At 41.2% G+C, this 25,775-nt stretch overlaps 5 protein-coding genes across 9 annotated transcripts in view; 2 read left to right on the forward strand and 3 right to left on the reverse strand.

Annotated features, from left to right (window-relative positions):
* Positions 1-23: 23 nt before the first annotated feature.
* On the reverse strand, positions 24-14,841 carry LOC122782689 (autophagy-related protein 2 homolog B-like). Its single transcript, XM_044047137.1, is given in 44 exon segments — positions 24-1,241; positions 1,328-1,454; positions 1,456-1,475; positions 2,162-2,316; positions 2,462-2,583; positions 2,689-2,771; positions 2,857-2,926; positions 3,011-3,221; positions 3,308-3,386; positions 3,499-3,600; positions 3,731-3,922; positions 4,005-4,122; positions 4,212-4,441; positions 4,521-4,720; positions 4,800-4,932; positions 5,475-5,645; positions 5,746-5,822; positions 5,904-5,974; positions 6,062-6,154; positions 6,248-6,354; positions 6,443-6,523; positions 6,746-6,948; positions 7,063-7,213; positions 7,306-7,481; positions 7,607-7,764; positions 7,954-8,096; positions 8,441-8,642; positions 8,721-8,829; positions 8,920-9,190; positions 9,376-9,564; positions 9,674-9,766; positions 9,872-10,034; positions 10,126-10,369; positions 10,613-10,724; positions 11,318-11,469; positions 11,581-11,745; positions 11,858-11,954; positions 12,044-12,223; positions 12,309-12,471; positions 12,755-12,857; positions 12,940-13,092; positions 13,377-13,539; positions 13,681-14,087; positions 14,783-14,841. Coding segments are annotated over 43 exon segments (6,225 nt in total). The 5' UTR covers positions 13,843-14,087; positions 14,783-14,841; the 3' UTR covers positions 24-1,010.
* A 50-nt stretch (positions 14,842-14,891) lies between these two features.
* Positions 14,892-17,640, forward strand: LOC122782696 (gsk3b interacting protein). 2 transcript variants are annotated; one of them, XM_044047155.1, is made up of 3 exons: positions 14,892-15,135; positions 16,362-16,607; positions 16,713-17,640. In XM_044047155.1, exons 2-3 carry the CDS (start codon positions 16,365-16,367, stop codon positions 16,869-16,871), a joined length of 402 nt encoding a protein of 133 aa, XP_043903090.1. In that variant the 5' UTR covers positions 14,892-15,135; positions 16,362-16,364; the 3' UTR covers positions 16,872-17,640. The 2 variants fall into 2 exon arrangements, with proteins under 2 accessions (XP_043903090.1, XP_043903091.1); XM_044047156.1 differs by lacking the exon at positions 14,892-15,135 and adding an exon at positions 15,142-15,299.
* A 358-nt stretch (positions 17,641-17,998) lies between these two features.
* Positions 17,999-20,007, reverse strand: LOC122782695 (NPC intracellular cholesterol transporter 2-like). The gene is made up of 5 exons (XM_044047154.1): positions 19,805-20,007; positions 19,435-19,536; positions 18,883-18,990; positions 18,609-18,781; positions 17,999-18,406 (listed from the first exon to the last, which is right to left on the reverse strand). The coding sequence occupies exons 2-5, from the start codon at positions 19,514-19,516 to the stop codon at positions 18,320-18,322; spliced, it is 450 nt and encodes a 149-aa protein (XP_043903089.1). The 5' UTR covers positions 19,517-19,536; positions 19,805-20,007; the 3' UTR covers positions 17,999-18,319.
* A 228-nt stretch (positions 20,008-20,235) lies between these two features.
* Positions 20,236-22,131, forward strand: isca2 (iron-sulfur cluster assembly 2). Its single transcript, XM_044047151.1, has 4 exons — positions 20,236-20,352; positions 20,549-20,714; positions 21,220-21,335; positions 21,426-22,131. The coding sequence occupies exons 1-4, from the start codon at positions 20,285-20,287 to the stop codon at positions 21,598-21,600; spliced, it is 525 nt and encodes a 174-aa protein (XP_043903086.1). The 5' UTR covers positions 20,236-20,284; the 3' UTR covers positions 21,601-22,131.
* Positions 22,132-23,361: 1,230 nt separating this feature from the next.
* The window catches only part of eml5 (EMAP like 5), a 37,209-nt gene continuing 34,795 nt past the window's right edge, over positions 23,362-25,775 (reverse strand). For all 4 annotated transcript variants that reach the window (XM_044047142.1, XM_044047140.1, XM_044047138.1 and 1 more), the window contains 7 exons: positions 25,546-25,734; positions 25,275-25,447; positions 24,548-24,710; positions 24,358-24,461; positions 24,120-24,273; positions 23,556-23,656; positions 23,362-23,465 (listed from right to left, as the gene is read on the reverse strand). In XM_044047142.1, the coding sequence (XP_043903077.1) occupies positions 23,429-23,465; positions 23,556-23,656; positions 24,120-24,273; positions 24,358-24,461; positions 24,548-24,710; positions 25,275-25,447; positions 25,546-25,734 (921 nt within the window). In that variant the 3' untranslated portion in view covers positions 23,362-23,428. The remainder of the gene's footprint in view (positions 23,466-23,555; positions 23,657-24,119; positions 24,274-24,357; positions 24,462-24,547; positions 24,711-25,274; positions 25,448-25,545; positions 25,735-25,775) is intronic.

Genomic DNA, 25,775 nt, shown 5'->3' on the forward strand with positions numbered 1-25,775 from the left:
AATCCACACCAGGTACACTCCACTGTGATGACTTAAACGGTTTTTAATTCCCTTTCATGCCTTTAATACAAATTTAAAACTGTACAAATATGTACAATATATATTCTTTCCGAACATAAAAATTAGCAAATCAAATGTCTGCATTAGCACAACATAGCACACCAAATAATTTTAAATAACACCCCTAGAGACATATGACAGTATGTTGTGCAGGATATGAGGACTTGCTTTAAGATCTTGGGTCGATAAGATGTAGTTTCTTCAACAAGTTTGTATCTACAGAATGAAAATGTGAGCAGCAGATGAACCAAAATAATTTAAACCGTTTCCGTTAAATGTTAAACGCAGCTGTGGTGCGACAGCAGCTCTTGAGAAAATTATACAACACTGATCAAAGCTCAAAATAAAATTAAGGAACTTCAACAAATCAGGTAATCTTGCGATAATCTTGAGATAATCTTGCAAGTAACCCGTCAAAGTGCAGTTTACAGAACTTCTGTAAAACATTCAGTTTCTGCATTTGTTCTTACACTAGCATGAAATGTTACACATGAGGATTATTAACAATAAATAACAAGGCCCACATACAGTACACATTACATAATTTAAGGGCAATTACGCCTATTAGTGTGTCAACACCAGGTGAGCGGATGTAACTACAAACTTGTAAACAAAGCCATTTTGAGGATTAAGCAAATTTTTGTACCTCATGAGACAGTGTGATTTTTTCTTTTTTTTTTAAAAGCCATAAAGTCCTCACAGAGATGATGTGGCTCATATGTCCATGATTCTTCATAAATCCCTTTGACTAAACACACAGCCAGACTACGCTGATAACCACAAAGGCACTGTGAGAGAACTGGTAAGATGACGCAAGCTGAATCGTGGTAGCTCATTTGCCACAGGATGAACATATTTACACCAGGTCTCCTACTGCACCTGTGAGATGTTCCTCTTCAGAAATGTCTCCAACATATTAAATCAGCAGGAAAAAAATATGGCAACAAAAGTCACTCCTCGCCCTGCCTCCATTTCTGTGACTCCTCCTGGCGAGCATCAGGGTGAATCTGGTTCCTCATCCCACCTAAGACATTGGAGGTAGCCTCCGTGGCCATAATGAGAGGCTTGACTACAGCTGGTGGTAGCTGACGGAGAACTCCACCCACTGCCCCCGTCATCCCACGCTGCTCATGCTCCCGGGTGGCAGTGTCGTAGATGGTCAGTGCAGTGTCAGTGATCCCCTGTAAATAAAAACACCATGACCCCATCGCACTTAAACAATCATTTTTGGGGGGGAAATATTCATTTCAACCACAGCTTTATTTACCTCTTTTACCACAGTATAGGCTTTAGCTACACCTTCTCTCAGGTCCACAGGCTGATGAGCCAGTCCATAGTGGGAATACCGTTTTAACTTCTTTGTGTCTCGCTCATCAGGGACTGGGGAAACCATGTAAGGCCGTCTCTGCTGCTGCCTACAAATCAGACACAACTATTTATTACACTTATGCGTCAGTGAGGCCAAAAGAAAGCATTTACCCTTGACTTCCCACATTTTCACAATTAAAAAAAAAAACGTATTATACAATAATCTAATTGTATAAATTGTTGTTTCTCATTATCCCAGAATGAACCTTGTGCATTTATATCAGGAGACGAGGCCACCATTTGGGACGACCATGTTTTTATGGTAGCCCACAATGGACAAATGAACTGTCTTTTGTGTTTTGATGCTAACTGAAGGCTACATACAGTAAGCTCTCCAACAGGTGAGGGATATTCAGCTGCAATAGGCAACTTTACTAGTAAACATTGACCAATTTAGACACCGTACCTTTAATTGTTGCTCTCTAAATTAAAGTTTAAAGATATAAGAGTAGAATATATGCAATGTGAACATCTGTACAGGACATGAATATACTGCTGCACAAATATGTATATTCATATCCTTCACAGATGTACATATTTTACTCTTTTTAAATTGCAACTGCTTCTTTTCACAATTTAATCTGAGTTTAAAATAAGAAATATCAAAATCCTGCTTTGCAAAAAAATTCAGATTCTAACAAAGTCGAAGTCACAGCACGGATAGTTACCATGACAGGATTTGTGGAAAACACTCAATACAGACTTTATATTCAAAGTGAACACGACACTTTACCTGTATTGTCCGCACCATCCTGTTGGTGAGCTCCAGAGCAGCCATAGCAGTCGACGTTCCAAAGGAAGCAGTGCCGCGCTGAAACCCACGGACTATACGACCGTCTTTCCTGTACTGCTCGATCGGGAGCCAGACCAAGTCCCTGAATCCCTGAACTGAACAATACATTCACCGTAAGAACAGTAACAACCTCAGAGAAAAGAGAAATGACATTTATCTAATTCTTAAAATAATGCGTCCCCCAGCTTCAAAGATGCTCAATCTTACTATATTACAGGTAAAACATAAAATTGCTCTCACCCAACTGTACTAGGGAATGAATAGGTCCAACACCACCCAGTAGACCTGGAAGTTGGTTCTTCTTTATATCATTTAGCCACTCATTTATTGCATAGGAAAACAGCTTATCCACACCTAACAACCTAGAAGACAGACAAGTGTTATTCAAAATGAAAACTATGTGCTCTTTGTGATTTACACACTTGATATGTCGTGTATTGTTGAGTGTGAAAGTCTGACAAACATACCCTTGTCTGTAGCACAACCGCCTTAGTTTCAGCTCTGAGCAGTTCAGCTGTGTCAAGCCAATGATGATCCCTGCAAATGTTCCCTAAAACACAAGTGGTTATTGAGTCACTGCTGAAGCACTGATAATACAATGTGGAACTCATGCAGATTGCTTTTAGACAATGTACCTGCTCCATTGAAACGTGTTTCCCATGGTAATCCAAGCGAATGGGAACCTCAGATGTAAATCGGAACTCCCTGTCAGTAAAATAAAAACTTGTTTAAATGTTTCTTTCTATTGATTGAATTGTTGTTGTTGTTTTTTTTTTTTTAAACACCGACCTAAAGAAGATTGGCTGGTCTCTGAAAGAAGGAGCAGAGGTTTCACCGTCTGTCAATTCTTCCTTGCTAGATGTGGCAAAGCCGTTGGGGCTCAAACGTCTCTGAGCAGGTACTGAAATTATCGGCGCCGGGTCCTGGCTGCTGCCAGTGTGCTTGGGGAAACTACAGGAGATCTCAGGGGTAGCTGCTTTCTTTGTAGAAACACAAAAGGCTGCAAAACGAAACATCACCGTGAGCTTGAGAGTAAAGTAAGTAAAAGTTTAAAAAAGTACCGTTTGTGTGGATTAACCGGTTTACCTTCTTGAGCGGGTGGTGAAAAAAACTCAACTTCAGTAGTCAGACTAGTAAAGAAGTCCTTCAGGAAGAACAGTGCATCCTACAGACAAACAAATTAACAACAGAGCTGTCTTTTAGAAATGCTACCGAGGATGCTGTATGTGTCCTATCTGTGTAACACTGAAGAAATCATGTGTATTAGAGTCTTGTACCTGATCAATGTTAAGACGAAGAGGCATCAGTGAAACACGCAGACAGCACTCCTGAGGAGCCTGCCCTGACTCTGGACACATGTGCAGCGCCTTAACTGTCAACTACGAGCAAACACACACACACACACACACACACACACACACGCACACGCACACGCACACAGCACACACAACAGGTTACATTGAGTAAACAGCTGACAAGGTTAATGTGTTAGTGTGTTGCTTTCCTCACCATGTTGGAATGGGCTTTGCGAGGCATTTCTTTGCTCGAGTACAAATAGAGGAACTTGTTCATCTGCGAAGCAGCCAGTCTGTCTCGAATCTCCAGGTCCTGCACAACAAACACCTGCCGTGAAACCGGCTGGTCCGCAGCTGACCCAGAAACCACCGGGGCCTGTGGGTACACCTCATGTTGAAACCTCACCTGTGGCAACAAAAAAAAAAGTTTGACACAAGGGTTTTACTTTATTATTGCGTGTAATATAAATAATGAAGAGTGAATCTACTTTGCTGAGCTGGATCTCCATCAGGACGTCAGGCCTCCTCCCTCTTCCACCTCCTGCCCGTCCTGAAGCACTGGCCTGTCTGACTGGAGTTTGAGAAGGGGAGCAGTAAGGTGTAGATCTGTAAGGCAGAGGAAGAAAATAAAAATGAAACAGTCCAGTTTCCTGTGAGTACATTCAAACATTGTGATGCACACTAAAATGCCTCACCCCCGGCTTCTAGCTGGAGACGCTGCAAAGGTTGTACTCCCAAAGTCTTTTCCGCCATAAAGGTGCCAGACGACAGAGATCTCCTTGATGAGGTAGCGCACCTCTGGGATGGGAAAGTTCATGGCTACCCGGGTAGAATCACCCCCATCCAGAGGCTGACTGAAATAATCTTCTTTGATTTCCACTGGCTCTGAAGTAAGCTGCTTTACCACTGGCTCGTGATCACGATCCTGAAACAGTGAGGCAACTTGACACAAATGCTAAATCACTGCTTCAATGCCATAACAGAATGAAAGCGTGTATCCCAACCTCTCCTCTGGAACCAGGGGTTTCCAAGATACAGAAGTCGTCAGTCTCCTGGGCAAGGGTAGGAACAGGAGTGATGAGTGGAGAGTGAAGCATGGGGTAAGTGGGGCTTGAGCTCTCACTAACATTCCCACTCTCATCCGGGAACAGGAAAAGGTCTGAGCTGTGCGCTTCTTGTTCAGGATTCTGCTCCTCATATGCGCCTGCAGACACGTAAACTGTTTTAGAAACTCACAAAAAACAGTTTTAACAGTTTTTTGATGGATTGAACAAAGTCCCCACCGTTCTGCTGTGACACTGGCGAATGCTGCCCGTCAGTCTCCTCCATTGCTTCACTCATCAGGTCCTGCAACATCTGCTGCTCCGTCTCAGCGAGCAGAGGGGTCTGAGAGGTGGGCGTGCTGGGAAACTCCGCCTGTCCAAAAATACACTCAGACTAAGCTTCGTTTGACAGGTAGGATTGTGACATGGTATTATGATGATGACCCCGTTCAGACTTAGTATTAACATCTAACCCGAGTAATCTGATTACAAGTAGACAGCTCTAAGTACAGGTCTTAATGTGTCCTGAATACGTCTTCAGATCATATTACAAAAACCACAATGGGAGGTGGTGTGGGAGCATATGTGGTCACATTCGTTTGCATTTGTGAATGCAAATCTGTCCACAGGACACATTAAAGACTACCTAGGACATCCTCTGACCTGCTGTAGTTTCACAGAACTGAAATCATTTTACCTCTTCACTGAGACCATTCCATTCACATATTTCTTTTTTCAGATTGTTAAAATCTTTTTTACACGTAAAAGCTACTTTTATAGAGCTTTGATTCACAAGCTCCTCCAGACTTGTTGTCCCTTTGCATCCTTTTTATTCAAGCTGACACACATCAACACAAAATTCAGACAAAAACAAACGTTATTTTGCCCTCATGAACAGTAGTCACTGCTGCTGACCTTGGGTCTTTGTTTGGCGCTGCTGTGCTTTGCCTCTGGTTCAGTAGGGGGCAGTAGGTCTCCATAGCTGGCCACATACTGGATAAGGTTCATGAGGGCAGCGCAGGAGTCCGAACATGTTCTGATGTGAATGACGTCACTTGAACATCGCAGCTCGAACCTGGGCTCCAACTATCAGCCAAGAGACAATGACGGTGACAATTCATGAAAAAATAAGAGATCCTTCTTTCAGTGAAATTATTACTGCCATTTAGAGGAAGACGACTCCTACCAATTTTCCATCCAACCCTGGTTTGGCAGCTGTAATCCTTAGCTCCAGTGTTCCCATGTCCACAACTTGGACATAGTCTGTGATAAGAAACAATGCAAACATTAAACAAAGCTGCATTTTAAGCACATTTAAGAAAATCATCACTAAAATCAACCTACCACGAGCTAGATTAACAGAGACCGCGTTACTCTTGTCCGAGAGGAACAGAGCAGCTTCGTCCAAAATGATCCTGCAAACACAAATGTTTCTCTAACTCAGCTGCAGTTACATCACTTGTTATTCTTAGAGGTGACAACGCCAGTCGACTGTCAAATACCTGAGTGACGAAGACGAGTGATCCAAAGAGAGGCTGCTGGAGATGCTGAAAGTCTCCACAATGACCAGTGACCGCAGTGGCAAGTAAAGAGGTCTATGAAGACAAAAAAATACGCCACAGAAGAATTAAAGCAAAAATAATATTTAACATTAAAAAAGTGAGATAGTGCTTTGAGATATTCTTCACCTGTAGTCTAAAGAGCAGCTCCACATGTGTAAATGAAGGGTGGCGACAGATGTTGGCGGGGCGTAACCCAACACAGGCTCATCAGAAACATTCAGAAAGTCAACTATCTGTTGAACATAAATTAGCAATACTATCATTATCCTACATGTTATTTAAGGGATTTGTAATATGTTAAAAAAAAAAAAAATGTCTTACCTGGTCATACCAACCAAGGCTGGGAGGGACAACTCTGTGCTGAAGTGTGGCTCCTCTCACGCCAATGGCAACTAGAAATTCCTACAAAGACACATGTTTAATTTAATATTTTACACCAGGAAATGACCCATTTCAGCAACAAACCAAAAGCAAGCTGATAACACTACCTTACACTGCTGAAAAATTATCTAAAAAAAAAAGTCTTATGACAACCAGCACTGCAGATACTGCATTGTTACAAGACACATACTGATTATACAATGGTGATCCAAAGCAACCCTGAAAGTGACTTATGAGTTCTACCTTAATATTACGTTCTGCATTCTGTGAGGAGATTTTGACAGCCACGGACACCATGCTGCGCGCCTCCAGACCAATACTCTCTGAAGGCGTTGAGGATCTTTCAGGGGACGTCTCTGATTGGTAGATAGTCGGCTCTAGCCAATGAGGATGTGTCCTGCATGGCAACTTGATATCTGAGACTGAAGTGCCTCCGTCCATGAGTCCTGAGCAGAAAAATTAAACATTGGGACATCAGTGTTATATCAGCATTCACACGATCAACTGATAGCACATATTTAAAATTATGTATTGATAGTAAATTAGCACATTTGATTTACCTTGGTGATACATGCAAATGCTACTGGTGTGGAAACAGATGAAGTGTTGATCTTTATAGCCTTCATACTGCGTTACACTGAAAAGCACTGCGTTTTTCACCTCCAGCCAGAACTCGCCATGCTTGTTTTTCAATACAGTTTTATCCTCTCTCTGTTATGAAAGAAAGGGATAAAAATGTCTATAAAACAAACAGTTATTAATGAATAAACCTGTGAACAAAGATTAATTCAACATGAGTTTACCTTAGCATTAGTTTGAAGAGCCACCAAGCCATGATTGACACTGAGGATGACAGAGAACAGGCTCTGGGACGTCTTGCTTTGAGCTTTGTGCTTTTTCTTTTTACGAGACCCGTGGCCCACGTCAGAGGCAGGAGGGTAGTAGTGCATGTTCTCTTCCTCTGAGCCGCTGGAGTCTTCTAAATGCATAAAAAAAGAATGTCTATGAAGTGATTAAAAACTGCAGTTTTACATAACGTCACACTCATATTTACTACAATATTTTCAGTTTTCAAAATCATGTGAAAGGTTTGTGCTGCCTCACCCTCAGGTCCAGTCGAGCGGAACTGACTGAAGCTGTCCTTAGTGTAAGTGTGAATCAACTGGCTGGCAACTGAGAGGCCAACTCCATACGGCATACTCTCAACTGTCTCCACCGGAGATGGAGCGGTGGGCTCCCACAGCAGCAGGTCATTATTTATCCTAAAACATAATTCAGTATAATATAATATAATCAGTTTAGATGTAGCGAAGCTCCATATAAATGTCTGGCTTGCAGTAAAACCCAGACTTTGAGTCTTTCTGTTGCAACTCCAAACCATAATAAACACTCATTTGTTTAGATGCTCATTTGTTGCCATCTTGCAATTTTACGTAAGACTTATTTCATACCTGTTGTGTAGTTTTTCATAAAATGTCTTGCTGGGGAGAGCTAATTGCACATTGGGGAAACACAACTCAAGGATGAAGCGCGAGTTGCTCATGGTTTTTTCCTGGAACTCTGTCATCTCAGCAACATCACCAGGTATGATCATCTGGGATAAAAAAAAAAAAACAACCCAAAAACACTATTTACACATTTTAATAGATCAGAGGACAGCCTTGCTCCAGAATGCAAAAGGGACCATTGCCGTCAACAATAACCACCAGTAACCACTATCCAAAGTGATTGGAGAGTTAGACATCTTGCATGAAGATATCAGACATGCATAGTATTATTAGGTGATACACTGGATAATTTCTAAGCCAAATATTAAGCAAATCTTTTAAGGTCCACAGAAGTCAGGGTTTAAAGGAAAAACTGCAGAACAATACAGAGACATAACGCACACAGGACTATGCTGTTGTTTGGCGAAATAGCCCTTTAGCCATTACTCACCTCTTCATTCTCATACATAACTCTACGTGAAGAAAAGGGTGATGGCTCTGGTTTCCCAAAGTCACACACATCCTTCAGTGAATGAGCGGCTCCTTCCTCTTCTTCCTCCTCAAGAGAATGATCCTCGGCGCCCTCGTCATCTTCAGCCGTCACGCGCTCGAGGATTGAGTGGACCGCCGTGGGGTTCATCCTCAGCACAACCCTGCTCATACAAAATGAACATCAACGACAGCTTGTGCTGAACTGACGGAACAGTTTGAGGTATGTTGGCTTGACCTACCTCGGCCAGTCAAACTTTACACTTTCAGATGTTGCCATGTCTCCATCCATGGTGTGGGACACTCTGAGGAACCGGGCAGCTGGTTGATCCGGCTCCTCCTGGAACTTTCCTGTTGAAATAAGACGGCAAAAACATAGAGCAGTTAAAGAAAAGCTGCGTTCTGAAAAGAATCTTTACAGGGAAATTTACGCCTACATACCAATAAGGTCCCTAAAGGTGAGTTCCATCTTGGTTTGCTCAGAGCTGCCACCCATGAACTCGGTTTTCACTTCCAGGTCTTCAAACTCCATGTAAAGCACTTCCTTCTGCAGCGACTTCTTGAACCAAGGGCCCCTCTCCTGATCTGAGCGCAGGTCAGGGATGGGGAAGCGAACTGCAAGACCCAGCACTGGAGCACTTACAGTCAGCGATACATGACAGTTGGTTGGAGTGTGGCTGTCGTCAAGGAAAACCTCGGTGAAGGCTTTGTGCTGTGAAATGAATAAGAGACACAAGATGAGAAGCGGTGTCGAGGCAATAAACTATTCTTTGCATAAATCAAAGAATACGACAGAAGAGAAAATGAAAGGGAGAGAATGAAAGTGGTGAGTGTTGTGAAAGAGTTTGTGGATGGGAAAGTATACAAAGGAAAAATTCCTGCTTAATGTTTTCTTACCAGGCTGACATGTTTATTATAGGACGTATACATGTGGGAGGCCATCATGTCTGTGGTGGCCAGCTTCTGTGGTTGTAGCAGTGAGTTGAGACGGTCTACAATGCTGATGTCCAACTCACACCGAATTGGGCCTAGTTCCACCTGGATCTCAGCTTTCCTGGGAATGGTGCTGAAGCGAACCTGGCCACCCTGCTCAGAGAAACACAGGGCTGACTGAGTGAATGCAAGATGACACACAAATGCTTTTTCCACATCATTAAATGTGGTGGTTTAATATTGGATGCACAAAGGCTGTTACCTGAGGGCCCCTGCGCTCAGCCAGTTTGTAAAGCAGGTGAAGGCAGGTGGTAAGCTGCGCTTCAGCAGTGGCTGTGGTGTCAAATGTCAGGAGCTGATGTGTGACAGAGAAACCAGTTAGAAACACTAAAAATAACATGCAGTCTGCATGTGAGTACACGCAGTGCTTAACTTAACTAAGTAAAGTTCAGGCTCTAACCTCAGTGTACTGAATGCCTCTTTGGGATCCACCAATGACAGTCTCAGAGGGGAAGAGGCACTCCAGAAATTCCATCTGGTTAACAGACAAGTCGGTGCTGAAAGTCCTTAAACTGGTTCCTTGACAGTGTTCATAGGTTATCTTCAGACCCTGGCCAACAAACCTGTAAATTTAAGCCCAGGTGAGACAGCTATTTTCACTCAAACCACAAACAAATTCAACTTTAAACCATGGTGAATAATATAGAAGGGCACCTGAGGTGGTCATGAGGACAAGCCTGATTAAACGCTGTCCGAGACCGGAGGAAAGCCACTGGGGGAAGGTGGCCTGGGCCAACCATGCTGAAGAAGTGTGCAGCAATAGGACCAAGGGGACTAGGAGCTGCATCTGGTGGTGGCAGTGGGTCTATGTGGAGAACAGAGACAGCCAGGCTGCCCAGTGTCAGCCTCAACACCAGCTCTGGCCTTGACTCATCACCATGGGTTTTGGATGGGTGGGCTGCAGATAGACAGATCAAACATACCCAAAATTTGAATTTACACTCTAGTTTCAACAAAAACAGGTGACAAAAAACAGCTGTTATCACTGATCATTAGGACTCTAATAACACAGAATTGTAAGGTTTCAATGAAAACAGGCAAGTATTATACCTCTCAAAGCACATAGATAGATAATGTGCCTAATAACGTGTAGAAGAATGTAAAAAAAAAAATAGATGGATTGTCATATTGTTGTACTTACGGGTCTGTCTCGGTAATTTTTGATGAAGTTGTGAATCCCGTGACGAGGCGGGGGTTTCATTGGGCAGTCTCTCTCTTTGTCGTGGTACATCCATGTAATCATCCCACAGACCCTACGAATTAAGATATAATGGCACATTTGAGAGCTGCAATTCATCCAGAATATTTTCACCACACAAGCTACAACACATAAGACAATCAAAACCAGATCACGACATACACCCAGCTACATTTTATTCCCACTAATGCAGTACTTGCACCTTGGACCTCAACTGACTCACTATCACATCTATAGCACATTGCTTTGGCCATCCTCTTTCTATTGGCATTAGCAATACATCTTTTGCATTATTACTGATATATTTTGCATTTCCATTGCTGCTGCTGGGGTGTGTGTGTGTGTGTGGGGGTTGAAGCCTGTCTGAGGAGTCTATGCTACATAAACTGGTGTTTTTTTAACAAAGCACATTCAAGTATGTAATTTACTATGGTGGTTGCCATGGTAACCCCATATCAAAGGAGGGTGGATTCTGTCTACATTCAATTGTCTGTGTGAGACACAATGTGCCCTTAGTAAGACATCTACCAAGTTTGAAGCCTGTCAAGCCACCTACAGTTGGACTGTATTGTGATTAACATTCAGACAGGTGGACAGACAGACAATCCCTTTAATTAAAAGATGCGTCTGCATCACTTTCAAACTTACTGTTGTATTTCCAGAGGGGGATTCTCCTGGGGAAGCAGAGTAGTTGCTATTAAGTGACAAATCCAAGTCAACAGTGGGTGGGTCACCCAGAGGGGGGAGGGATGACAAACTGTGAGACATGTCCATATCAGCCATTGAAAAGAACACATCATCTATACCAGCAACCAAAAATAAAGAAAAAGACAGTTTTATTAACAAGGACCTTTTATGACATTTAACTCGTGAGAAATTAAAAGGGTTATAGGATGGTGTTTGAGTCCAACCTCGACTTGACACGGTTCTGGTGGTCTGGCTCTCGAAGAGTTCAGGGTCTGATCCTGGCAGGGTAGTGTCCTTCTTCAGACAGCGGTTGAGTTCCATATGAAGTCGATACTCATCTTCCTGCTGTATGGGTCGACTCTTTCTATCTTTAGCCCATTCCTGTGCACCTTCAAACAAAGAACAAGACAATACTCTGTTTGCCCCATTTAGAAAAATCTGACTAGATGGCATTTTAGCCTCATTTGATGCAAATCATAAATCAATCAGATTGGTGCTCACATCCACCAGAGAAAGCTCCAAACAAGTCCAGAAGTAGATGGACTTGACGTGGGGACAGCAGAAAAATTAGAGTATCGATATGTCCAACAACATCCAGCTGAAAAGCAAAGCATGCCACACATTATCCTTAGTGCATTATACTATATTGGGGTCATAGTTTTTTTTTTTATTACAAATGTAATCTACCTTTGCTCCAGGCATTGCCAAGTTGTTTTTAAGAGTGAGGGACAACTCAATTCTACCACCAAGGCTCCCGATCTGCACAGGTTCAAATGTAGTTGTAGAAGATACACGCTCCGTGAACTGGGGGTGAGGCTCACAAATTATTTTGGGATTCCAGCTAGGGGAGAGCTTGGGCTCAGTTTCCTACAAAAGAAAAGACACCTTTTTAGAAAGATAAACACATAAGTTTTTTATGCATATTTCAATCTCAAAAACTCACTACACCAACCGTTGGAGTTGGGGAGGATTTACATCCTGCTCGAGATGCATCTGAAAATTCATCCCAAAATATGGTGACACCTTCCATCTGCAGGTTTTTGTGTGCAAATGTGGTTGGCTGATGCACATTCACATTTGAACTCTCCTCACCAGTTTCATCCCGGTAAACAATCCTGAAAGCAACCACAGAATGTGGTTAGACAAGGGCCTACAGTATGACACTAATTTATTATTATGTGACATCATCCATATCATTAGATAGAGCCATTTTAACACCCACAGTAATGATTCTCTCTGTTTCCCCATATTTACAAACTTTTTCTTTTTTAGCAAATGATAGGTTTAAATAATAACATTGGCTATTATTGTCAGTTAGTTTTACCTGGACTGAATTATTATGTGTTTTTTGTAATATTATGGAAAGCTAGCTCTTCTCCCTCGAATGAGCAAACTTACTTGTTGATTCGAATTTCAAGCGCAATCCCAGTTTTTGAATTTTCCGGTATATGTTCGATTCTGAGAACAGTGTCCAAAAATGTCACTTTGACCCTTCTCAAAACTAGAAGAAAATAGAAATGGAATGAATGCAATACAAAGTTAACATCCTAAAATGTCTTGTAATATTATGATGATAATATTACCTGTCTCTATTGTTTCTGCAAACTTCTCTAGTCCCTCAAAGGGCTGGAAGCTCTCTCCCATATCATCTGTCAGTTTTTGGCTGAGACATTCCTTAGCAAGCTGCAAGCTGCTTGTCATGAAACTGGACCAGTACATGGGTTCAAGACCAGATGCTAGGAAAAATAGACAGAGGGGATTTATCAATTTAGCTTTTCAGTACAAGTACAACAGTGCTGTGCAAACGTCTTGGGCCACCATTAGACTTGTTTCAGCAATGCAATAATGACCATACAGAATTTCTGTATGTATCACTAATTGGAACACATCCAGAAAATACAGACATAAAAGCAGGAAAGCTGGTGGTGCCCTGAGAGTTTTGCAGAGTACTGTAGGTCTTATGTGAAAAGAGTTTTCTCAACAATTCTTTAGTTTACAGATAGTGTTGTAGAGGCCTTACCCACTCTCGGTCTAGGTCTGAGTGCCATCTCTAACCCTTTGATCTCTAGAGAACAATTTTCCTGTAGCAGAGCTGCCCATGGGACTGTCAGAGAAATTGTCTGGATGAACCCTGCAATTACTTCAAAGGGGGCATCCGCCGTCTCAAGGAGTTCATTGAGAGACTAAAGAACAAGGTACAACACAGAGGCTTCACTTAGTCCTGAGAACATTCTGCATATTCATCAGATACATTTATTTGTTGTTATGGGCCCTTTCCCAGCAGCCAAATGGCTGCTGTTCAAAGGGCCATTTACTAAACATACCCATTTATCCAATGGCACTTGGGCAAGTGATCCAGTGCCTTGGTAGAGGTCTAAGCTAAGCTGATCCAAGCTCAGCTTCTCCTGCAGGAAGTTGCCAAGGTACCGATGCAAGAGGTACCTGCAGGCCCGCTTCTTGATAGACTCCGAAAATGGCCAAGGCATCTTTACTCAACAGGTGTAAAGTACACCGGCAATGAAAGGGATTTGGTAGCACCACAGTCGAGCTGCTATAGCAACTGAAACAGCTTTAATCGCTAGTGTTAATGAAGCGTCATCCTGTCGATTTGAAGACATGAAGAAATCGTGAGTTCAAGCATCCTTCGTATCCCAAGCTGTGGGACACTTTACAGGATGTGTTGACAATCACAGATGTTTGTGGAAATTGGTCCGACTCCAGTTTGCTGCTCCTGGAGGAAACACATATGATGCCCCCCTTGAAATTTGACACTGAACACAAGTTGAGACTGGACAAATATGTTGACAACACAGCCGAAACCAAAAGGTAAAACCTGAAAACAACTGAGTAATGCTAAGCTAACATGAACAACGTTATATTATGACTGATCTGCGTTGCAATATTGAGCAATTAAAATTGTCCCGTGTTATTCCGAGCACACAACCCCCCTCATTTGAGCAATAATTAACGTGACAGACGCTCTTGCGAAACAACGGTTAATATAACACAGGGTTGGTGTTCGATATCTGCCCTGGTCCGTGTTCAAATAAACAGAGCTGTCATCGACGCCAGGAGACGGGAGCTGCGTTTCGACTGCTACTAGCTAAACAAAGGCATGTCATTAAGCTAACTAGCCGGTTAGCAAGTGTGAGACTAGCTCTGTTAGCTTGCCTATGAAACCACTACTGTCGGCGGGTTAAAGGCACACTAGCTGCTAACGGCGGGGGCTAAGGTTGTAGCAGTATTTCCTTGCTAGTTAGCTAACATGAAAGCCAGCGTTTCTCCAAGTTATCTCACACGTGTGGTATTAGATAACACATGCACACAAACAAAATGCACTACACGCATATATATTCAGAGCAATATACGTCTACTTGCATGCGTTGGTGGGATACGGTGAGGACATAGTACAAGCTCTTAGGTTACCTTCTGATGGAGTTGTTTACAAACACTTTCATGACTCCGCACAGACCAAGCCTACGCACACTCCCGGAAAGGATTGGACAATGACGTCATGATACGGCGGCCTGTGCGTGACATGGCGCACACTTTGTCTTTGTTCATTGTTCAAGGCAGTTAGTTTTCGGCTGAAGCAGATGAGCAAGAAACAATGAGCAATTAGTGTTATAATTTGTTGTGATTTTTTAGTAGTTTAAAAACCATAGCTTTAACAATTATCTAACGCGGGGTGTCGCCCATTTGGCCGAACCTTGCCCCCACAGCCCAGAGTGGGCTGGAAGCTTCCACAAGCCGGAAGAACACAAGCAGCAGCAGAGGAGGTGAGCATAATCAACGCAGTTTTGTTAGAAAGGGATTTTGATCACACACTCAAATCGAGCGCGATTGCAACTTTCAAATGAATGTCACATATATATTTACATACAAACAACATGTTTGAAACGAGCCTGGGGCCTGCGGTGCAGCCAATTGCTACGCAACTGCAGTTAAGTGACACCGCTGTCAATTCTCTTACGACAAAAAACAGCAGATATTTACTGTCTACGTTAGCGATAGACGATAAACCTGAATAATTGTGTGATTAAGCAAATCACAAATGATGTATAAAGTCAGTAACTACCACGATGCAGGTTTAGCTTGCATGCTTGTTTGCTCTTTCCCTATGTAATTTGTGTATTTTGCCAAGATAATGCCGTTGTAAATGCTGTCTTTTTATTGTGTGTGTGTGTGTGTGTATTCCTTGCCTACTTTTGAGTTGTCCTCTCCATTCATTTCCTAGGAGGAAAAACAGTTGCAGAAAATGTTAAATATGTCCAAAAGGAATATGTGTCAAATATTTTGACAATATGAATTGTTGAATGGCTGAAACATGTAGGTTTCACCAGAAAAAAACCCATCGTCTAACATAATAATTGTTGATTCATCTGTAGTAATTTGAATGAAACTACGCTACTGATGCAATAACCATTCGATGCCATTGCATTCAGCAATGAGTATTTATGTTTTTGCCTTTAATCTGCTCTCTCCATACATTTCCTATGAGAAAAGTTGCAGAAAAAGTTAAACATTTATTATGTCATGAAGAAGCCAAACGTTTTGATGTGCAAATTGAGGAAATAAATAAAACAGGAAAATAGCCTGTGATATAAAAATGAAGGGACAGGTCAAGTGATCAATAGTTAAATAGGGGCTTTTCATTCTAGATCCTGCAAAGAGAAAGAAAAGCTCTCACTTTCACGTGAAGAGGTGGTGGGCCATTCTTTGATCAGGAGGATGCGATTTGAGCAACCAGTATCTTGAGACTGATTACTCGCTTCTGGACATGTTGAATCCTTGGTTGCTTTGCCTTTTACGGTCCAAATTCAACTAGAACTTTTTCCCCAGAGAACGCAGTTGGGAACGCTGAGTTCTTTTGTTGCCTTTGATGTGTGCATAACTTTGCTTGCCTTTCAAGTGCCCTCTCCAGAAGAAAATAGAATTTAGACTGTAGTACTAAGTACTATATGTCTAACGTCTGAGCTTCATCCAAGTATATGTTCTGTTACAGGTGATGGAGATAGACTGTCAGCCTGAGGAGCCTATCGTCTCCTCATTTGACGACGACAGTGTTGAGCTCGGTGACGTCAAGGACATGAGATTGGAGGCAGAAGCAGTCGTCAATGATGTTCTGTTTGCAGTCACTGAAATGCATGTGTCACAAAGTCTGACCAGTGCATCAGACGTGGCCTTTATAAATGTGGAAACAAGAGAGGGGAACCGATACTGTCTGGAGCTCACAGAGGCGGGGCTGAGGGTAAGAGTGACCCTCAGTGGAATTGTTAAATACTCGTCATATGCACTTACAATACCCCAAGTTATGCAAGGTTTTACAATGAAGCTCTCCCTTTTACCAAAACAGGTGGTGGGCTATGCCTTCAATCAAGTGGATGAGGATTTGAACAACCAGTATCATGAGACTGTTTACTCACTTTTGGACACACTCAGTCCAGGTTACAGGGAAGCCTTTGGGAATGCTTTGCTTCAGCGCCTGGAAAGGCTGAAGCAAAATGGACGATAAAACACAACCAACCCAAATTCGGCTTTTTTGAAAATTACTTCTCATTTTATTCATTGTTAAAGACGACCTTTGGGGAGAACAAAGTACTAAATGTGGGGGGAAAAAAGTGTGTCATACGGGCCAAAGCTGTGGGTTTGTATTTGGATATGAGCCAATAACCAAGTCTAGTCAAATATTATGTGACGCTCTCACCTGCCTAGTTTCCTCTACAATGGGGCACCCTGTCCTATCAGTGTTGCTTTGTTGAGTTTCATACCATTGAATGATTGTTTGATACGCAATGTCAGTGACAGCTAGGGATTGACTGTATGGTTGCAACATGGTGTTGACTTAAAACTGTGGAAAGATCTTGCAGCTTCCATGTGTTACAGATTTGTAATTGCACGCCATTTACATATCTGCACAATTTATACTCAAATGAGAGAAAGCAGCAGCTAGCATTTTCCCCCTTTGCCCTGCTTGCACTCAAGCTGTGACCCGGTGTGTGATCGAACATACTCAGCTAGTTCTCATTTCAGGTGTCTCAGTGAAAGAGCCAAAGCTATATTCTTTGTTACTCACACTGCCTTAATGATAAACTTTTGGTATAACAATTACAGAAATACTTTTCCCAGATGGGGTTGTCATTCACATAAGGTCAAACAATGACAATATGTTTTGAACGTTCTGGTTATTTTAAGTATTCAGCATTAGAGTCATTTTCATTGCATCTGAAGCTTACGTTTCAAACATTTGCTGTAATAGTAAAGCTACCCTTGTGGAAGTTTAAGTATTTTTTGTGGTCTTTGCCTCTAACAGTTGATTTAAAAACTTTTAAATGTGGTGTGCTTATGAGTCAAGCTTTGGTGAACTTGCCCCCCCTCCCTTTACAGTCACCAATATTTGCTGCTGGCCTTTGCTTGGACCAGTAAAATTTAAGAAATGTGATCAGTATTCACTTGTTCCAGTATAGTCTTACCACCTCAAAGCTATTCTTAACCAGAGTTTGCTTGAGTATCACCATGACAATATAATCAAAGGCAACAGCTCAATTTTTGCCCATGCTACATGGTAAATGCATCTTCAACAGGATACTACAAAACAAGTCACTGGGCTAGCGGCTAAAAAAAGTCACAACCTGGGTTACATTACATTTTAGGTGTTTGTTTTTTTTATTAGGTGGCAAAAGGTCAGATATTACATTTAGAAAAAAGTTACAGCATTCACCTTTTGACTACACAGCAGCCAGCAAGTTATTTGCACAACAGTGGAATGATGTAAATGTTAGCGGCATAATTCTACCATCAAAACTCACAGCAATTATTAAACTATTGCATTAGTACGATTTCCAGTGTGTATCATAAGTAGAAGAAATACTTCTTAAAATCAGTTTGACAAATGAATAAAACAAGATCTTGAATCATAAGTCTTTAGTTTTTGCTCAAAAAGGTGAAAAGAAATGACATTATTTAAGATACAATCTGAACGGGGAACTTGATGCAGAACAAGTCTTGTTTTTGATCGTCTCTCAGTTCCCACTCCACAACCAGCTTAATCTGCAGTGAAAGAGGAAGTGTTTAACAAAATAAAACAGGGGAAGTGGAAAGACAGTGACAAGAGAAACTTTCATACATTTAAGAACTTGAGTATAGAGAACTATGCCATTAAAGTATTTAAACTAAAGTTTAATTCAAACTGGTGTAAAAGTCACAAATTTGCATCTCATAATTGCAGTTGCCACTGTCAAGTAGTACTTACTGATGGATACTCGGACTTGACAGGGAGAGAGTTCAGGTAATGATAGCTCTGCTGCTTCTGGATGGGACACTGAATTCCAGACTTGCAACCATCTTCCACAGGAATGGGGAAGGGTACGGGAATTCCTGCAACAACACCATGAACCACTGCTGCGCTGGTCTGGCTCTCTACAGCTAAAAAGGTTGTAAAAAGGTGACATCAAACGGTAGGATGGAAAGGAATGGTAAGTGGTGTTTATGTTTGAGACATTTATAAGCAGATACAGTCCACTCACCACTGCTGAATGTCACATTAACACTGTAGGACTGTCCTTTACGAAGCTGGCATGGCTGACGGGGACATGGGTTAATGTCCACCATGACTACTTTGCCAGAAGATGATCCTTAAGTTAAAACAGAAAAGCCCATTAAAGAAAAATGCATTCACTCAAAATCAACACTGCAACCAATAGTAAATGCTTAGAAATGAACAGTAACGTCAACTGGGTGCAGGTGAAATTTGTATACAAAGCCTGAAATCTTTTACAAACGGGAGTCAGACATTACCAAATCCAAATTATACCTCTGCCCATATTTTATTTCCATCAACACAGAAAAATCAGTTAACTGAAATCTCTCTTCGGCAGAAGTCCTGAAATGGAATTCACTGTATGAAAAATAGACAATCCAATGTATAGATTTCTGTTTCTAGTTACTTTAACTTACAGAAAGCACATTCGCATTTCTAAAGAGCAATTTGAAGAAAACACAACATCTTAAGACATTAAATAATACATTTTCTGCCACATTATATAACAATATAGGGGTTTTCACATCGAGAAACTCACCACAGTCCGCGTATTTCACAGGCACCGCGCAGGTGAAACCAATCAAGCAGAGTAAAACGATGAATTCAGCCCGGAAATCCATGCTGTTCTGTCAGTGTGATCCTAAAAGTAGGGAACATTTAAGACGCAACGGGTAAAGATGAGTCAACTTTTTAGCCGTCGGAGAATATGAACAATGCATTCAGTCAGCTTGTTTTTGTTTCGCAAGTCTGTCGAGAGTGGAGCAAAGCAAAACACATCGAAAACAAAGCAAAAACAACAACAACAATAAACAAACTGGTATAAAGCCTAAAATACGATTACCAATTACCAAATTAAGTACAAACAAACATATAAAGTAATACATGTCATTCTACAGAACAAACTGTACCTTTCAAGCGCTTCACCCAGCAACCAAACCAGAGGAACCTGCCAATTTTTACGTCGCTATATCACGCGAGCGTGGGTAACGCCTTTTTATACTGTTTTTGCCCAAAAATGTGCCTGTCAGGAATGACCCTACAACGTTAAGCTGCAGTCTCCTGCGCTATTTTTCGCGAATAGCGCAACAAGCCTAATATTTGTTTTCTTTATTTAATTGGCGTATTTGATCGGTAGGATTGTTTTGTCCGGTTTAAGCATCGGAGAGTTGCGCCTGTCAGACAAAATAAAGGTACTTACATAATAATGTCGAAGTGACGCTCAAATCCAATCAAAGGCCAAAAGTATATGACAGACAGGCAACGTGACAAATCGAATGACCGTATTGTACTAAGGGGCGTGTTTATTTCCATAGACCAACCATTTTAGCCAACAAGAGAGTAATCAGGATGTAAACCTCTGAAAGGGGGTGGAGTTATCTACGTTTGTTATGAACATGTCACTCGTTACAGGGGCTAGGATAATTGCTTCAAAGTCAAGAATGCTGAACTTTGCAAGGTAAAGTGTATATTTTATGTATGACGAGGATTTTGATCGCAATGTTAACATGTGGATGATCTATTTAGAACAGTGTCTTTGTGTTGAACTGTTTGGCAGCTAGCCTCAGTGCTACCGTTAAGTAACAAGCTAGCACCGTAGGGCCAGTTGCGTTACAAGTCAGAAGCGATCTTAACGCTGAACAAATGATTTCCAGGTCATCTGCTCTTCTGAACAACCTCCGCGTGAGTCAGCAGTTTCAACGGCTACCCACAAACACCGCAGCGGCGATCCAGCGCTTCAGTTGCGCCTCAGCCCAGGAGGAGTCAGCGGTGTCAGCTGTATCTGAAGATAAAGTTCACCTCACCGATTCCTGTGTGAAGGTCAGCGCGTAGTCATCGGTCTGTTGTTGTATTAGTATGAATTTCGTGAGAAAGCTCCTACTCCACCGTCCCTCACTGTAAACTCATGTTTGCAAAGCCTTAGTAATCGTATTCTCTCTCTATGTAACATGTCTCACTCTTCTTCTGAATGTTGCTCATTCAATTTCTCAATCTATTATTAGTTCATAACTTTTCAAAAAATACTGATAAAAAGATATTGCCTAATTTATTGACCACACATGTATTGGTCCTATAACTAAATTCCATACGTAAGTCCTATAATTTTTGCAACTTAAATTCTCAAACATGAATAAAATGTTATTTCATACAAAATGTAACAAATTGATCATTATTATTATTATTATTATTATTATTATTATTGTTGTGATTGTTATAATAATAATTGTTACATTTTTTCCATGTATCCTCTTTGGTAGTTAATGTGTTGAAGTTTTTGTGCTATGCTCCTCATCTGTCCTGCTCATGTGCCCCTTGTCTAATGCAGAGATTAGGAGAGATCATGACGAAAGGCGAGTATTTGAGAATACATGTGGAGGGAGGAGGCTGCTCAGGCTTCCAGTACAAGTTTTCTGTTGACAGTAACAAGAATGATGATGACAGGTAAACGACCATTAATCCGTCAGTACATGTATCCTGGACGCCACATTGTTTCTTTACTAAAAACCAATCACGTGTCTCCTCTGTACCCAGAGTGTTTGAGCATGGAGGAGTCGGGGTTATCGTGGACCAGGACAGCCTGGAATTTGTGAAAGGAGCCACAGTGGACTTCAGCCAGGAGCTGATCCGATCCACTTTCCAGATTCTCAAGAATCCTCAGGCTGATCATGGCTGCTCCTGTGGCAGCTCTTTCTCTGTCAAATTATGACCCTGCTTTTCCGTTTTGTCTCTTCATATTATTTAATATTTCACTGATTTTCAAATTTATCATGTACTTATGTTGAAAATGTAATACATTGGAAACTAAATATATAGATATTATGACCTATGTGGATAAATCAACACATTTCACACAGACAATAAACTTATTATCGAAGAAATGGATTATAATATATTTCAGTGCTTTTACATGACCCTAAATGTGTACCTAATATATTGTTACTCTGGTTATTATCAGTTTACTATTAACTGCATCATGTGTAAACAGCAAAACTGGCAAATAATCTTTAGCTACTTTGTGAGCACCTTGAAAGTTGGTTAAATGTTGCAGATGTTGAGTCAACAATGCTCGCTGATGACTCGGTTCACAATAGTCATTTTTCTCATGTCAAACAAAGGCTCATTTAAAATTTCAGGTCATTGCTTAAATTTGCTTTTGTATGTAAAATATGTATATAAGCCACATAGCATATAAAACTGTTATATTTGTTTAAATTCAAATAAAACTATGTGAACTGTGTTTTGTACCTCCAGGCTTTCACTTAATAAGTTATCACACTGCAAAGCAAGGTCAGATTGAGCATTGCTGCTTTGAGGAACCAATGTCTTCAATTAATTTTTACTCGGAACCTTTTCTAAACTCAAAAGCTGTCGTCCATGGTTGCCTTTTTTATTAAATTTAAGAAACATCTCACAAAAAATATACAAAAAAAGAATATCTACAAATGATATTTACACTGGAGTAATGTAAATCAAAATTTGCAGCAACATTTTTTTCGTAGTTAGTCTTAATACAGGGAGCAAATGTTTTGCACTCTTCATATTTTCTCTGATAAAACATTCCATTTATAGCAATATATCTGTTTACGCACGACATTAACTCACAGTTGAAAAGTCACACTCGGTGACCTTAATACGTCATATAATAGCAGCACACTGAAAAGTGACCGAAGGAATCGCAACAGTGCATTAAAACCTTAATTTACAACTGTTTTCTTCTGTTTTCTGAGGAATCAGGTTGCGACAGATTGTCTTCCAGGAAATAAGCCATGCACACCCAGTAACCACACAAACAGATCTTCACACAGAGTATGAACACGTCAACATGTCACAGAGAGAACACTGCTGAGGGAGCTCTGAGGTCTACCTATTAAAAAACACAGCCACATAAACCGTAAATGAACCGTCGGGGTAACACAGTGACCAGGTCGGGTGTACAGTGCATAGTATGCTTTGGCATGCTGACATCCAGAACATAACGGTGGATGTTACATTCAGGAGGAAGGCCACAGGATTTGGAATTACCAGTAAAAAAAAGAATGAATGAATAAATGAATTAATGAATTTGTGATCAAAAACAAAATATAAAAAAGAATCCAAACACTCATTAGCTGAACACACAGATTAAGGCTAATTTAGTTTGCTACATGTTTACAAAACAAATGGCATTTTCAATAACACAATTTCATAAGCCTGCCAAGTGGCTAAACTGAACACAGATTCTGTCATTTAAAAAAAAAATAAAAAAATGATATGCACATGCTGTGTTTGAGAGATGACTGGTTTTGTTCTCAGTGATGAGGTGATGCTGTGAGAGCAGGGCTCTGCGCCCCCATTAAGATGAGCCTTGCACATATTATGCATGCACCTAGTTTTGAGGCAGTGATTTCCATTATATTTGTGTTCATTTACAAGCTGCCAGGTCTGTTGTTTTTCTTTTTTTCTTTTTTCTTGAGAAGCTGATTTTTTCTTTTCTCTGGAGAGCCATGCTGGGAGGAACCCTGACGTTCTGAGGCAGGACGGTCCTGGAGTGAGCCTCAGTGTGGAGCGTGGACACACCTCCACACAAAGAGGCTGCACAGGATGTAAAAAAAAAAAGAAAAGAAAATAATTTAATATCTGATTAGCATCTCACGTGTGAGTTTTCAATGTGGAATCTCATACCTTCTGTCATCTCCGCCGGCACTGACGACAAAGTGGTCTCCATTTGTGAAGCGTATGTTTGTCAGGTGAGCGGAATGGCCGAGAAAGCGCTTGTGTTTGGCCTAAAAGAGATTGCATCCATGTCTGTTTTCAACAACACTGAACAGCTTTATTATTTTACAGCACACACTATTATTGTTATTATTATCATCAGTATTATTATTATTATTATTATTATTGTTCATAATAATAATTTAAAACATGTCATGTCACACAATTAATTCACTTTTAAAATATTCTGTATGGGGATTAAAATGCGGGGCTGCACTGCTGTAAGTGCCTTTTTTAATGCTACCACTGGGGGGCGCTTCAATTCTTTACATGGACCAAGGTAAAAAAAAAGGTAGACATTTAAAATGATCCTGTAATATTTTATAATAAATACTAATATACAATAAATAAATTGGAAAAGACTGAAAAAATATCTAAACAGCTAACCACAGAAGATGACTATCACTTGACACTGACACTGGAAAAATTGTAACAACAACAACAATAATAATAATAATGTGAAATCATACTTACAAACTTATCTGGACATGGAAAATCAAACAGCTTCACCATTCCAAAGTCGTCCCCTGTGACAATATTAAGGCCTGAGTGGGACACACAGGCACAGGTGACGTCTGCTTTGTCAGTGTTACGGGACCAGATCCCGACGACCTCATCCCCGAGGACACTGGATTTACAAAGAGAGAGCGAAAGAAATGACATTTAGGATTTAGGAGCGAGACTCAATATTGATGAGTCTTAACACACTCACCTTGTCCATGTGGCCCATGTGATCCTGTCAATGTGAGTCTGCTCTGTGACCTGTTTCCCAGATGGGACCTCGTACACGAGTCGTTTATAAGCACCTGTGGATATCTGGTTCAAGAGGACATGAGAGGTCAGAGGGATGGGGGAAACGGGGGTGAGAGGCCGATAGGCCTCGAATGTTTCCTTTTCCATACCTGGATGTAACTGCTGTCGGCAGAAAAGTCCATCTGCATCACAAAGCTGGGGATGTCCCTGCAGCTGTTGATGCGGTTCAGCTGCGGGCCGATAGTCAGGTCGTAGAAGTCCACTGCGTTCTCTGCGGAGCCGACGGCCAAGTATCGGGAATTTGGACTGAACCTGAAATGTACACACAGCAGACTTACAAACCACCACCCAAGTTGCTTTCTAGTTTCTATAGATGAATCTAGATTTTTTTTGCTGAATATCTTTCTTCACATTTAGATTTTGACAAACAAATAAGTGAATAAATACAAACTTCGGTTCTTCTCTTCCGTTTCTGTTGTGGACTAAATTGCTCATTACTGCAATTTTACCACAGTTAACTTCTTCAATCCAATCCAAATTTATTTGACAAATGAAGACATATAAAATATAATATAAAAATGAAATATAAAAACACCCAATAGACCTAAGAACAAACAATAAACCAATAAAATACTGTAGAAAGTATAAAAACAAATGAACAAGTCATACAATAAAACTATAAAACAAGATAAAAACCAACTTCTCATACTAGGTCAAAAGCGTAAAGAGTAAAAATGGGGGTTTAAAGATGCGTTTTAAAACCTTTAAAAAAAAAAACATGTTATTAAATGAATTCTTTCATAAATACATGACTCAATACTGAATTCTTCCTCTACATATACTGAAGCTGCAGAAGCCTCTCTGTACTCTCAGTACCTGATATCTTGGATAGGGGAGCGCCGGTCCCTTTTCTTGCCCCAGATCTTGAGTGAGGCAACAAGCAGGATAATAAACTCCCCGTTTTTCATGCCGATGGCCACCATGTCTCCCTCTGGGCTGTAGCTGATGGTGTGTGCCGCGTGGCCCAGGTTCACCTTATTTAGCATCTTCTGTTTCCCCCGGAAAAAAGGCAGCAACACATGATCAACATTTATTGTTATGAACTGTACATCTTGACGAAACTCAGATTTTGTGTAACACGGCCGACCTTCTCTGGGATGTCCCACAGACGAACAGTGCCGTCCTCTGCGGCAGACAGAAATACGTCTCTGGACGGGTGCGTGCCCAGGCCCCAGATAGGCCCGTCCATGTGTCCGTTCACCAGAATGTTGCATGCGGCATTCTTCTCCCCTACTTCAATGATCTCTGCATTCCTGGTGCCCACCAGGATTTTACCCTGACACAGCACAGAGGGAAATCACGTCAACAACACACAGA

The sequence above is a fragment of the Solea senegalensis genome, linkage group LG16 (genome assembly GCF_019176455.1).
Source record: "Solea senegalensis isolate Sse05_10M linkage group LG16, IFAPA_SoseM_1, whole genome shotgun sequence".
Classification (NCBI taxonomy): domain Eukaryota; kingdom Metazoa; phylum Chordata; class Actinopteri; order Pleuronectiformes; family Soleidae; genus Solea; species Solea senegalensis.